The 14,197-nt window shown below is 44.9% G+C and overlaps 1 protein-coding gene across 1 annotated transcript in view; it reads right to left on the bottom strand.

The window, feature by feature from the left end:
* Positions 1 to 11,958, bottom strand: part of ABCI15 (trigalactosyldiacylglycerol2) — a 34,977-nt gene extending 23,019 nt beyond the window's left edge. The window contains exon 1 of the mRNA XM_087373100.1: positions 10,748 to 11,958. Within this exon, the coding sequence (XP_087229226.1) occupies positions 10,748 to 11,449 (702 nt within the window). The 5' untranslated portion in view covers positions 11,450 to 11,958. The remainder of the gene's footprint in view (positions 1 to 10,747) is intronic.
* Between the last annotated feature and the right edge of the window lie 2,239 nt (positions 11,959 to 14,197).

Here is a 14,197-nt window from a genome sequence, read left to right as displayed (position 1 = left end):
GTACGACGCTGTACTGGCGCTGATGCAGGAAGGTACGGTAAGTATGAATGGCAATGACACAGGTACGTGCAGGGTACGGATTCCGTACATTCGTACGAACTGTACGGACAGTCTTTTTCTTGCTTCAAGTTGTACGGACAGGATGTAGCAGCAGGAGCGGCAGTAGGAGTGTGGGCTGTAGGCTGGAGCTGAACGAGGAAGGAGTAGGGAGCAGAATCAACCTGCTCTAATACCAAATGTGAGAGTTTGGGAAGAGAGAGAGAGAGCAAGAGAGAGTGAGCTTGAGAGCTAAAAGCTTGAGAGCTGAGTTGCAATAGAAGAGAGTAAAAGAGTACAACTGAAAAAGTTAGAGATAAGGTTGTCCTAGTGACAAAACCTTAGTAGTCACTAACCATAGTTAATGAACTAACTGCGGTTAGGGGGAAAAACCTCTTAAAGAGGGAAAAGTGCCCCTAACTAGCTTATTAAATTATTGGTCACTGCTGAATTATATCTATAATTCTAACAATGAATGAATTATTTAAAACATTAAAAAATAACAAACCCCTTACACTTATATATCACTTCCTACAAAGATGCAAAATTGCATTCCTAACTTAGAAAGCACAAGCATACTCAATCAAACTCTCCTTGAAACTAAAAGAAAAACGGGCTATTCAGCTCCCCGCTTTTTGTTTTCAGCTTATGTTCAAACATGCCGAAGGCCAATACACCATAGATCAAAGACTTTAGATCTAAGATTGTGCGTACTTTTTTCATTATTTTTCTTGGATCATACCTCTTGTGAATTAGTAAAGTGATCAAATTACTACATTAAGTGATAAAAGACTCCTTAGTACTCCATATTTGCCAAATCAAGAATGTTTGAGTCAATGTGAGGCATTTTTATAATGTGTAAACTACTATATTCAGGTTGTTCACGTTTATCATATACATCAACCTCTAACCCTACAGAAGATTGAGAAAGTCTAAGATCTAAGAAAACACAAGAATCCCCTCTTGAAGTGCAGTTCAGTACGCAAGAGTCACGAGGGTAGATTCCTTCCCCAAAAGCACAAGCGTCTTTGTACACATAGTCTTGAAAGTCAAGAACATCTAAGAAAACACAAGAAACCCCTCTTGAAGTGCAGTTCAGTACGCAAGAGTCACGAGGGTAGATTCCTTCTCCAAAAGCACAAGCGTCTTTGTACATAAAGTCTTGAAAGTCAGGAACATTTGGTACAAATAAATCGTCTATAAAACGTCTAACTTGGCTAAGCTTATGTAAAATGATAGGGCGGGTATTGATAGAAATAAGACATTGCATAAACTCAAATTCATAAGTGAAAAGATAAAGTTTGCTAAAAAGACAGCACAATTAGTGCCCATAGGGATTCCTATAATTTGTTGAAACAAAGAATCACCTATTGTGATGTAAAGATTATCTAAAAGAAAATCTATCCAAGGGCAAACATCTTCAACACTTACTACCTTTGTGTATCTTTTCCTTTTAAAATCGATGTCATGATCTTTATTATTTAGCCACAAAAAGTCAAAATATAAAGCTGTTTTCTCAACTTTTAGTGCTTTGCATCTATCTTTGTCAAATCTCAGCTTAAAAACTTCAGCCATTATATACCTAGATGAATCCACGAACATTCCCAAACTCATCCTCTAAAAACACAACATAGTGCAGTTTCAATCTCACGAGAGTCACTCATAAGATTGAGAACCATAAACTCCATCATGCATAGCAGGGACTAGCTACTATGACATCCCCACTGACGTCATCAGCGCCCAACAGTGGGTGTAGACCATAGTATAAAAGTATGCTCTCACACATACAAATCCACACACCCACACATACTTGAGCATCCATTTATACAAAGTCTTCGTACTGAGTTTCTGTCGGCACTCCGGAGGTGAAGGGCAAACTCAACCATGACAAAGGCTAGCACTAAAGGAGAAGGCTAATCAAAAAGTAGTCCAAATCTCTTCATTCAAGCTACACCTGCTTGTGAAGTCTAAACAATTAATTATCGCAATACCAACAGGCCGCAACTTGGACGAAAACTTCACAAGGTGAAATTTGCATGTCCAGTAATATGGCAAAAGCATATACCTAGATGAATCCAAGAACATTTCCAAACTCATCCTCTAAAAACACAACATAGTGCAGTTTCAATCTCACGAGAGTCACTCATAAGATTGAGAACCATAAACTCCATCATGCATAGCAGGGACTAGCTACTATGACATCCCCACTGACGTCATCAGCGCCGAACAGGGGGTGTAGACCATAGTATAAAAGTATGCTCTCACACATACAAATCCACACACCCACACATACTTGAGCATCCATTTATACAAAGTCTTCGTACTGAGTTTCTATCGGCACTCTGGAGGTGAAGGGCAAACTCAACCAAGCACTAAAGAAGAAGGCTAATCAAAAAGTAGTCCAAATCTCTTCATTCAAGCTACAACTGCTTGTGAAGTCTAAACGATTTCATTTTAGTCTCTCCCAAACGAGCATCTAAAAACTTCAGCCATCAGCTTTTTTATTCTAAACTTCAGATCTTCCAGCTCGATCTTTGTATAAAGTGTAGTAAAATCATAAATTTGAAGGAGAATAGAAGACTCTTTTTCCTGAAAGCTTTGAGAGGAATTAGAAAATTTTGCAATAGGAATCACTCCTACGGAGTCATTTAAAATCCAACTTGAATGCAACGGGACATCTTCCTCCTTTGATAAGTCCCTCCAAAGTTCACGGACACTAGGCAACATGGCTTTGAAGCAGTAGCTTAGCCACTTAGAGACATCTGTCAAAGCAGTCTCACAAGCAGCTGCAATAAATCTTGGCTTTTTTGGAGCTTGTGAGGATTGCAAACAAACCCTAAAGACTTGCAAAAACTATGGTGTTTTGAGATCAAATCCTTTTGAGAAACCAAGGCAAAGGCCTAAGTTTTGGCAGATGAGTTCACTTCTCTCAGAAGACATTCTAAGTAAAACTTTTTGCAAATAAAAACAAAGTTATTTAAACATTAGTGTTGTGGACTACATCATGGGATCCCCTGCCTTCACATCTCGCATCACTAACTTTACTGTATCACCTCTCCCTCCAAGGGCTGATCATACCTATCTTTTCTTTAGCATCTCTAACCCCCGCCGCACAGCACTTTCTACCCCGTTGAGTTCTTACTCCACCTACCATGATATACGCTTTGATCGCGATCACTCACCTACTTACTCTAGCTGTCTGTACATACTTCTCGCATACATTGACTTTTATACCCCTATTAGAGAACCATGCTGCCCTAGTCACCCGCTCACTACACGAGGTTGTTCTTCATGCCTCCCTACACCACCCACCCACCACCACCTGGGACCGTACCCTGTAATAGCTGGTACGATGATGAGTGTAAGGCTTTACGTTGTCAGCTCAGATTCAAAACCAAAAACAATCTTCTGAGCGAACCAGAGACGCTACGCGAGTACCATCGACTGGTACGTAGGAAGAAACTTGACTTTGTGCGTTGGAACGAGGAGGAGCTACTGAACATTCTGTTCAGTAACAACTCTAAGGACTTTTGGCGGAGAGAGATTTCTAGAGGGACGGTCCCCCTCACCACTCACTAACACTCATGTGTGGTTTGATTATGCACCCACACTCTATGATATCCCAAATCAGCCAATGCCTAACCTATCACACATGTGACATGCCACGCCCCACATCCTGCACCCTCTTCACTAGGGGGGGGAGGGGGTAAAGGATGCCGTAATAAAACTTCATAATGGCCGAGCGAAGGATCATGAGGGACTATGCACTGAGTTCATTGCATATGGGATTAACCTCCTAGCCCCGATCTTAGCAACGCTATTCAATGAAGCTGTTTGCTTGGGGTTTCCACACACCTTGACCATTAACACTATCTCACCCATTCACAAGGCTGGGGATCCCATGAGCCCGAAGAACTACAGGACCATTATGATTGGACATGTCATGCCCAAGATTTATGCATCAGTACTTGATTCTGAGGTCAACAGATTTGCGAAGTGTCGAGGACTTAGAGCAGTAGGACAGGCCGGTTTCAGGCGGGATCATGGGACCATGGACCACATTCTCGCGCTCAGATGTATCATCGAGGAGGTGAGGGCACGGAAGCAGAGGGTTTATTGTTGCTTTGTGGATTTCCGCAAGGCATTTGACACGGTTCCAAGAGCCCGCCTCATACGACGCCTACAGGATTTGGGTTACGACCAGGAGATCATTTGGGCTGTCATGGTACTTTATGAGCGAGTTTCAGGCAGAGTCCAGACAGGATCTGGATGGACAGACGAGATCATGAGCACTATCGGGGTCAAACAAGGGTGTCCATTATCACCTACCTTGTTTGGCCTCTACATTGATGAGCTCGAGATAGTGATGCAGGCACAGGGGAGTACGTTGCTCTCTCACGGGCACGCTGATCCAGATACTGCTTTACACAGATGACGTGGCTCTCTTGTCTTCCTTAACAGAGGGGCTCCAGAGACACCTTGACGCACTACAGTCCTTATGTGAGTCTCATGATTTAAAGGTAACCTGGGTAAAACCAAGGTTATGATCTTCAATATGTCTCGAACCGTCATGCGCCAGGAGCAGTTCGCATTTGATGGGTCCCCTGTTGAGGTAGTTTCATCATACACTTATCTTCGGGTCATCTTTTCCGGACCCATCTTCACTATGAGACCCGCGATGCATGCACGTCTAAGCAGAGGATATGCTTCATTGGCTAGACTAGAGAGGCAATGCTTCCGCTCTCACTTTCAGGATCCACGGACCAAAGGGTTGCGGACGTATGGCAATCCATGCTGGGGGCCAGACTTGTCGGATACAAAGTGGGTCAGGGTGGAGCGGCTATAGGTTCTCATGTTAACACGGATGATCCGTGGTAAGCCATCCGTTCCTCACCAAATCATTCGGGTGGAGTTTGGGGCACCCCCATTACAGCTAGATGCTATATTTCAGGTCATCACGTCTCTGTACCGAGTCAGGGAATATGGGGATTACACCTCTGGGCATAGCAAGATACCATGGCTCGCACTGTCCTCTTCTATGGCACTTGCAGCAGTGGGATATACAACGTCATAAATTCTATCACGGAGTTCTATCAACCAAATCACATAGACCCCCATGAGACGAGACCTCGACATGACCATGACCCGGAGCCTGTGACCCAACAACTCAGACAGAGGGTTGACACACACATCATACTTGGGGACATCCCCTCCTTGTTTAGGGTCGGAGCCCAACTGACAGGGGTCACAATGGCCCTGGTTAGACACACAGCTACGACCAAGAGACGTACCAAGACTGCACCCTTGAGGGGCCGACAGTGCTCTATTGTTGACCTCATGCCTCCACTGCCTCATCCATCCTAATGTCCTGCTGCTGATGATGAGGATGATGATGATTATGATGATGTTGATGATGACAATGATGCTGAGATTGATATATAGTCGACTATCGACATGACTATGTTGTACTATGTTGTACTTAGGACTTAGTACTGCCATTTTGCATTTTTTGCATTTTGCATTGGTGTGGATGCTCGTTTAGTAGCTCCACTACCACAGCTCATTGTATCAGGTTTTTCACAGTCTCATAGACCCATCGGTCTTCCGAAGACTTTAATAAAATCTCTCTCTCTCTCTCTCTCTCTCTCTCCAGGCTATGACAACAAAAGCAAGAGACATAAGAATACATGAGAAAAAGATAGACATCCTGTATAAACCTAAAAGGCTTGAAAAGTGGCCTTTGAAGCTCCCCATTTATCTTCAACATTTTTGTTCAATAATTTTAAACATGCCGAAGGCTGAAATTCCAAAGGTATAACACCTGCTATGCAGGCTTCACCATTAGTTTTCTTGAATTATAGCCCCCTTTTTTGAAGGCACTCTTGTATAAAGAGGATAACTCAAAATTGAAAAGCAATTGCTCCATATTAGCTATGTCAGGTATGCTCAAGTGAATTTGAGGATTTCTTATGATATACAACGTCATAAATTCAGATTGCTGCCACTTTTTGAGATATGTTCACCCCTAAACCTTTAGATTGAGAGCTGAGGCTCCCTTCAGCTCGCAACTGCTGTGACAGATCCAGGGTGTGCAGGGTCATTTGTGCTTGCCCCCAGCCTCTTGTACGGCTGCCACATGGCCGCCTTCATGGCACCTTGGTTGGGGGGTCACCCAGGCCCTCAACCAGGGTCAACCGGGGTCACGTGACCTGACCAACTGGTCGGGTAGACCAGACCCTGCGTCAGCCCCTGGTCGGCCACACCATATGCCCCTCCAATAGGTTCTCTAGGGCAGGAGGTGACCCTATATATAGGGCCCCATCCCCTCATTGTTTCCATCTCAGTGTACAGCAACTAATCCACTTTGGAGTTGAGGTTTTCCCCCAGCAGTGGAGGGGTTTTCTCCTGAGATCCTTGTGCAAGTCTCTCTTGTTCTCTCTGTTTTCCAGTTCAGTCTTGTGAGTAGTTCTCTCTCTCTCTCTCTCTCTCTCTCTCTCTCTCTCTCTCTCTCCATTGTTGTTCAGTTTCGCTACACATGGAATCAAAGCCCAAAGGTTGGCGAAGAAGACCTGTGCTGTGGAGAGGGCTTGGAACCAGCAAGCTACGAACGATTTTTGGGCAGCACTTTGGAGGAGAATAAGAAGGTACGGGCTGTTTTTGGAGTATAAAAAGGGGCACCTACTTTGAAAAGTGTTTTCAGATCTGAGAGGTGGTGTGTGTGAAGGCCAGACTGAAGGAGCTTGAAGGAAGAGGTCTCTCCAAGCCTCTCTGCCTTGTCTTGTGCTCTCCCCTCCTATACCTCTTTCTCTTACCCTCCCCCCCGACTTTCGCTGTTCATTCCACTTCTGTCCAAATGGCTTCCCTGACAGTGATGGCAGAGAATAAGGTGAAGATTCCGGTATTACCCACGTTCCCTATAGATCGTCAACTAGACGGGAACAACTATGGTGTTTGGCATGTCATGATGGAGTCCATACTGCAGTCCTATGACTTAGTAAACTTCATTCTGGTGGGTGTCAAAACAGCCTGACCCCCTTGCAGAGAATTTAGGGATCCCAGATCAAAAGGAGGCTGAGAATTTGGCTCTGCTCTGGGACAGAGTCAACGCAAGGGTACGTTCTTTCATTTTACTAAATTGTACTCCTCATATTATAAATCATGTAAAGCATATGACGATAGTCAAAAGTATCTGGCAGCACCTGGCAACCTTATATAACAGAACTTCCCCCATGAAAAGGGTTTCTCTCGAAGTTCAGAGGCGGCTGTTGGCTACTGCCAAGTCTTCATCGATGCAAGAGCATATCAATAAGCTTCAAGAACTTCAACAGGATATTCTTCACACAGGGAAGGAGATTTCCTCTGAAGATATGGCCATTACCCTGCTCTCTCCCTTGACTTCTCAGTACTCTACCTTCCATTCATCATTAATCACTAGTGGCAGGATGAACACATTTGACTTGGGAAGAATTGGTAACAATGGTGCTAGATCTAGAGGAGAGATTTCAGAGTTCCTCCCATGGCGGTGGCTCCGATGCTTTGGCAGCTCCACAGCAAGGAAAGAATCGAGGATGCCGAACCCCTGATACGAGGACAAAAGCAGAGAAGGAAGCACTCATGCAATCCCCATGGCCACAAAGGCCACTATTGGAGGAAGTGCCCTCTATAGACCACCACTAAGGGTACCAGTTCCTCCTCTGCAGCCATTACTCAGCCTTTGTTTACTTTGAGATTATTGATTCTCTGGCTTCCTCTGTTGGAGAGGGGGTAGTGGCTCTTCAAGCTAAAGATTCAAGGTTTTGGATCGTCGATAGTGGGGCATCCCGTAACATGAGCCCCTCTCCATCCAAACTCAAGGATTTTGTGATTTCGAGAGGACATGTTTGTATCGACAACAATTTTGTCATCCGCACTATCCTCGATCGTGTCCTCCCTTCAAGGAAAGCTGTAGCATTTTCATTTTGGTCACCTGAATGTCAAAGCGCTACGTTGAGCTGCACGGGAACAGATGGTCCTTGATCTACCTGATGTGCTTTATAAAGCATGGTCAATGCCGATTGTGTATTCGAGGGAAGCAGCATCGAGATGTGTTCCGAAGTAGGCCTCATGGCGGGCTTCTCTTCCTCTAGAGTTGGTCCATGTAGACCTTTGTGGACCTAGGACCGTTCCCAGCCTTGGAGGTGCGCTTTATTTGATGCTGCTAGTGGGTGATTTTAGCAGGTTCATGTGGATCTATTTCCTGGCTCAGAAGTCTTTGGCTTACTCCCACTTTCAGGACTTGTTGAAAATGAATCTAGCTTCCATGGTAAAGCCCTACGATCTGATAAAGTTCTGTTCCCACCCCTTTGAGGAATTCTGTGTAACAAAGGGCGTTCGGAGGGAATTTGCAAATACTGGCCTTGCCTCTGAAGCAGGCGTTGTTGAGCGAAGAACCAAACTATGGTAGAAATGTCTCAGCCCATGCTTGCACACCGAGAGGTTCCTCGGTTTCTCTGGGCCGAGGCCACAGCCACCGCAGTACATATCCTTAACCGTTCTCCAACTTCTGCTGTTCCTAAAGTTACTCCCTTTGAGGCTTATTTTGGGAAGAAACCTGATGTATCTTATTTTCGCATATTCGGGTGTGATGTTTTTATTCACATTCCCAAGAAACAAAGGGGGAAGTTGGATGTTAAGTCCACCCAAATGATATTTATGGGGTACAATTCTAAGTCAACAGGTTACAGGTTGTATGACCCCTCGAGGCGGGAGATTGGGCTGGAATAACTGAGTTCGTTCATGGAGACACCTAAGAAGACTCACTGGGATGCTGGCATGAGGATCCTCCGGTACCTTCAAGGTTCTCGCAATCGAGGGTTATTCTGTCAGTCAGGGAAGCAGTCCAACCAGCTACTAGGCTGGAGTGATTCAGATTGGGGATAAGAGTCAGACACTCGTCGTTCAACCACTGGTTATTGCTTTACCCTTGGCTCACCTGCGGCAACCCATTGTAGCCTTGTCTTCAACCAAGGCTGAGTATCGTGCTGCTTGTTTAACTACTTGTCAGACCGTTGGGCTAGCCATTTACTTGGGAGATTGGGTTCCCGGCAAACACCATTCATAGTGACAATCAGAGTTGCATTGCACTTGCTCGAAACCTAGCGTTCCACGACCGGGCCAGATCCAGTACCATTATGTCCAGGAGAAGGTGCTCGCTGATGTGATACAGCTTACCTACTGCAAGACAGAGAGGACAACAAGGCAGACCTCTTCACCAAGCCTTTTGCACAGCAATTGCTTGGACACCATTCCAGCTCCCTCAAGATGATCCATGATCAAGGAGCTGAGAGGGGGTGTTAGAGGTGGCATCTCCTAAATGACTAAGTCAGGACCTTGGTTGTTGGGTCTCCCCGCCCATGTGAGGGAGAGTGAGGGCCTTGCTTGTGGATTTGCCCGCCTAGGAGAGGTAGAGGGGGATCACCTTGATGGCTGCTCAGTCCAGCACACGTGTGGGGGTGTACGGAGTAGGTGTGGGGGTGTACGGAGCCCGTACCAGGCTGTCTTCAGCCCGCGACTGCTGCGGACAGATCCAGGGGTGGTGCCCGCCCCGGGCCTGTTATACGGCTGCCACCAGGCCGCCTTTATGGCGCCTGGTCAACCAGGCCTCCAACCAAGGTCACATTGACCCCACCAGCTGGTCGGGTAGAGCCAACCCTGGGTTGGCTCCTGGTCGGCCACCATAGCACCAGCTCGTCCAATACATAATGAATGTTGTTCTCATGCATACACAAGACAACTTCTGAGTGTGGCACTACATCGAAAGAATGGAGCGATATGGATTGCTTACACAGCAAATGCTAGAAATATGTGCTACCCAATGCAATTTTAGCAGCTCCGCCAATACGTAATGAATGTTGCTCTCATGCATACACAAGACGGCACCCGAGTGTGGCACTACATCAAAAGAATGGAGCGATATGGATTGTTACACAGAAAATGCCAGAAATATCAGATACAGACTGGGCTAGAGGCATCAATCCAGAAAAGTCTATCTGCAGATTATCTAAATGTTTGCAATCATTATGCACCAAAGACATTCTACTACCTGGCCACTTCTCCAGGTAAGGAAAAATACAGGACGGTGGGTAGTGCTATTAAGCTTTACAACTTTCAAAAGCAGATCACAATCCAATAGTAGCAACATTAGAAATGGAGTCGTGGACCTTTAAGAGTGCTGATATCATGACCAAGATCCTACCATGGTCTGGTTTCATAGGATTGCAAAGATCCAGGAGTCGTTAGATTGTAGACTGTGGAGAAGAAGTCGCTACATTCCACAAGAATGAAGGCCTTTCTTAATGGCATGTCTAGTACCTAATCATGTTTGCATTTGTCTCTTTTGTCTTGTTGCATTCGTTCGTCTTTCTCTGCCCTATTGCAAAACATAATAAGCTAATCAAATCCAATAGGACATTTGGTGAGATCTAGCAGAGTCGACCCATTTCCGTTACAATTTTATCCAGGGAGGCGTCAAGCGACAAGCTGCAGCAAAATAGAAGACATAAATCCTGCAAGCTATTCTTGATTAGCATGATACATGCGCAAATAAGGTCTCACGTCACAAGATGCATGCAATTTTAGCTTGGATGGCAGAGCTATCTGACACTGCTTTATGTCACCCGTGTTCATGGTAAGACCCCAATACAGGCACACAAGCCAAAGGAAACAGACATACCTGAACTACAACATCAATGCTGTCCATACTCGACTTAACACTAACAACGCTCCCCACATCCACTCCTCGAATTCGCATTGGAGTTCCCACACAAATTCCGTTTGCTTTGGAGAACTCGACGATGGTCTGATACTTCTGCGTTCGCGAACGCAGCTGATAGTCTTTCAGCCAGCCCACGGTCAGTGATAAAAGTACGGCACCAGAGATCACAAAGAGACCAACTCCGCCTTCCCAAACACTCCGCTTCCCAAATCCGAAATTGCTCAATGGGGTCACCACCTGCCTCCATAGCGATCGAGGAATGCCCAGCACCACAGAGAAAACGCCCTTTTGTTTCCGAGGGCCGGTTGAGGAAGGAGCAGACGTCTGCTCCGTTCCTGCTCTTACTTTCAATCGCCCTTTGATGGGCTGCCTGCAGACAAGAACTAGATCATCCAAATTGCAAAGATGATGCCCATTGGTCAAACGATCTCTGTGCCAGTTGGGACCAAGGCTCGTGCTTGGAGATGCATGAATCCATCTGGCGGATGGCTGAGGGGAGAAATTCACAGTGGTGCAATGTCTGACTGGGTTTTGAAGGGGAGGGAGGGCAATGGGTTCCAAACGGAGGCAAAACACGGCCGTGTGAGGGCATTCGGTCGCCATAAGGATGCCATCAGGACGCATGGAGGAGAGGCAACAGGTTCCACCACTTCCAATCATGGTGTCATGGGAAGGAACACATCGAGCTGCAACACAACCCACCAAGCCTCTCTCTCTCTCTCTCTCTCTCTCTCTCTGTCTCTCTCTCACACACACACACTTTTTTTTGTGAAGTTCTCTCTCTCTCTCTCACACACACACGCAGGCACTCGCCCTCTCCCTCTCTCTCTCCCCCACCCGTTCACACCTCTCTCTCTCCCTTTTGTCTCTCTCTCTCACACACACACACAGTCACACACAGGCACAAGCGCTCTCTCTCTCTCTCTCACACCGCTCTCTCTCTCAAACCACCCTCCAAATTTTGTATAGTTCACACGTCTTGAAGACACGTGCAGTCTTTAAGTACTAGATTCCATGAGGGCCAATAGCACCCTCTCTCCGTGCCACAAAGGCTAGGATGAAAAACCAAGAGGAGCATTGCCACTGCGGTTGGAAGTCCAGCGATGCAGCGTTTTGCAGAAACGAGTCTCCATGGAGGATTATCTAAATTAGCATTGCTGCGCCCTTCATTCCAATCTAACACATTGCTTCGCCAGCTAAATGAGCTCTTCAGCTGGCGATGCAACGATGAGAAAAGGGACATGGTTTATAGTGGCCGGTGTTGCTCAATTAGAACCACTAACGAGCACGTCGATACAAGATGGTGGGGGAGAATGCCAACTCCTACATGAGGGACAATCAATGTTTGCAAGGGACTAAAACATCTATTACATTATGGGATCACCTCAACGCCAGTGGAATCCCACAATGTCCCATGCACAATGCCATTTCAGCTTTCGGCACTGTAATGCTCCCCTTCCTCCAATAAGAATTTCGAGGCCCCTTACAAGGAGGTGTTCTCAATCGTTGGGTGCATTACCCAATGATCACTCTCTTTTGTGCTAGTAATGTGATAATTTACAATCATTAAGACATGCATATGGGAGATCTCTCTAAGGGATACGATGCTTTTAAATGATGCCATTGATGTTGTTGTTAAGTAAGTAGCTCTCTCTCTCTCTCTCTCTCCCTCTCTCAACATTCTTTCTATTTTGTAGTGTCTATATTGATGTAGACCGAATAATTTCTTTTCTAATTTTTCAGTATTTGTTTAAAATTTTCCATTAGAGGGATGGAGGAGAAAGCTTCTCCCATGGGCTCGTAAGAGCTAGAATGAGGTTATTTCACATCCAACCTCACAATTGTAAAGAACTGCTTTCATGTCATAGACTTTGAGGAGGTGCATTGGGTCGTATTCCTAATTACGTCAAGGTAACTCTTTTCTTTTGTAATAAATTATCTTGTTGTTATTTATATTACCCATTATGATTGATGATGAATAATTTGAGTGTCCTAGAAACCACTTGTGCTTGAGCTATCACAAAGACAAGTATATGAGAAGGGTTTGTTAGACAGTTTTTGAACTAGCTCCACCATTTGGCAATTACTGTGAGCTAAAGTGCTTTCATCCAGAGGTAAGAACTTTTGTAGTCTTGTGTTTAATGTAGAACTACAAGACAATTGAGTCTCCTATTGACAATTATATCCTTTGTAGGTTCCATAATAAAAAGATGGATTCAGCTATCTCTAGTACATGATGACCTTTGCACAAATTCTTTCTCAAAACATTATCACAGAACTTCTATGACTGGTACTCTTCTTTACATTTCTTATGTTGTCCTACTTCATAATGAGCTTAACCCTTTTCTTTTGTTTTCTAGGCTGAATCCCTCGTAAAAACGCGCTTACTTCAAAACAAGATAACTCAAGCTCTAGTCATAGAATGTCGATCATTTTAAAGCAAATCCGGGAGAAACATAACCCCCACATAACCAACATCCAAGGACTTTCTTTAAGAATATATGGGCATCCATTTATCTCCTTAATAAAAAATATTCATTCAATGTGTTATGAATGGGTCAAAGGGAGGGCTTGAATTCATGCAAGGAGTAGGAGCACCATAGGCTCTAATATGGTGTTGCAGATGATGGACAAACTAAGAGAGGCTTAGTACATAAGACCTGACTAACTCTCTTTAACCTATTAACCCCCAACACTAGGAAAACAAATGAGGACACGTGGCAGCTTGGATGAGAAGAGCCTGCCACATGTCACAAAGAAAGAGCTCTTGAATGGAGGCTTGGAGAGGGGAGAAGGTGGAAAGACAAGAGGCAAGCTTTCAATGGGGAGGACGTGGAAAGACAAGAGGCAGCCTTGGGAGGAAGGAGGAGATAGAAGGTCAATGGAATTAAGGAGACAGAAGTTCAGATTTGGCAAGAAGGAGGAGATGAAAGGTCAATGGAATGAAAGGAGGAGATGGAAGGTCTCATAGCCATGGGTTAACACTTAGCTAAAAATTCAAAAGCCAATCCAAGTACGCAAGGTGAATTGATTAGCAAGTTAAGAACCGATCAATGCATGTGCCAAAAGCAGCTTCAAGTGTTTAAAACATGCATTTAATTTGGCCTTAGCCATTTCTCAATTACCTTTGGTTGAACCGTTTCCTTGATTCCAGCAAAGTAGACAAACGAGAGCTCCATTGGATCCAAAAATTCTTGAATCTAGCATTGATGAAAGAAGCTAGCACAAAATCATTCAATATCTAGGGGAAAAAAAGGGGCCTACCTTGCGGCATTTAATTCACAAACCACCATTGTTGGATTACTGGGAACTTTTCTACTTAAGTAATAGTATAATTTGTAGAAGAATAGAGTTGCATTTACATATGGAGCTAAATGGAGCGATCATATGCATGCTTTTGCACAAAGT

Source organism: Dipteris shenzhenensis, chromosome 3 (assembly GCF_047967505.1).
Source record: "Dipteris shenzhenensis isolate YYH24624 ecotype China chromosome 3, Dip_SZ_1.0, whole genome shotgun sequence".
Classification (NCBI taxonomy): domain Eukaryota; kingdom Viridiplantae; phylum Streptophyta; class Polypodiopsida; order Gleicheniales; family Dipteridaceae; genus Dipteris; species Dipteris shenzhenensis.
Note: the sequence above shows the minus strand (reverse complement) of the source record. Positions and strands in the feature narration are given on the sequence as shown.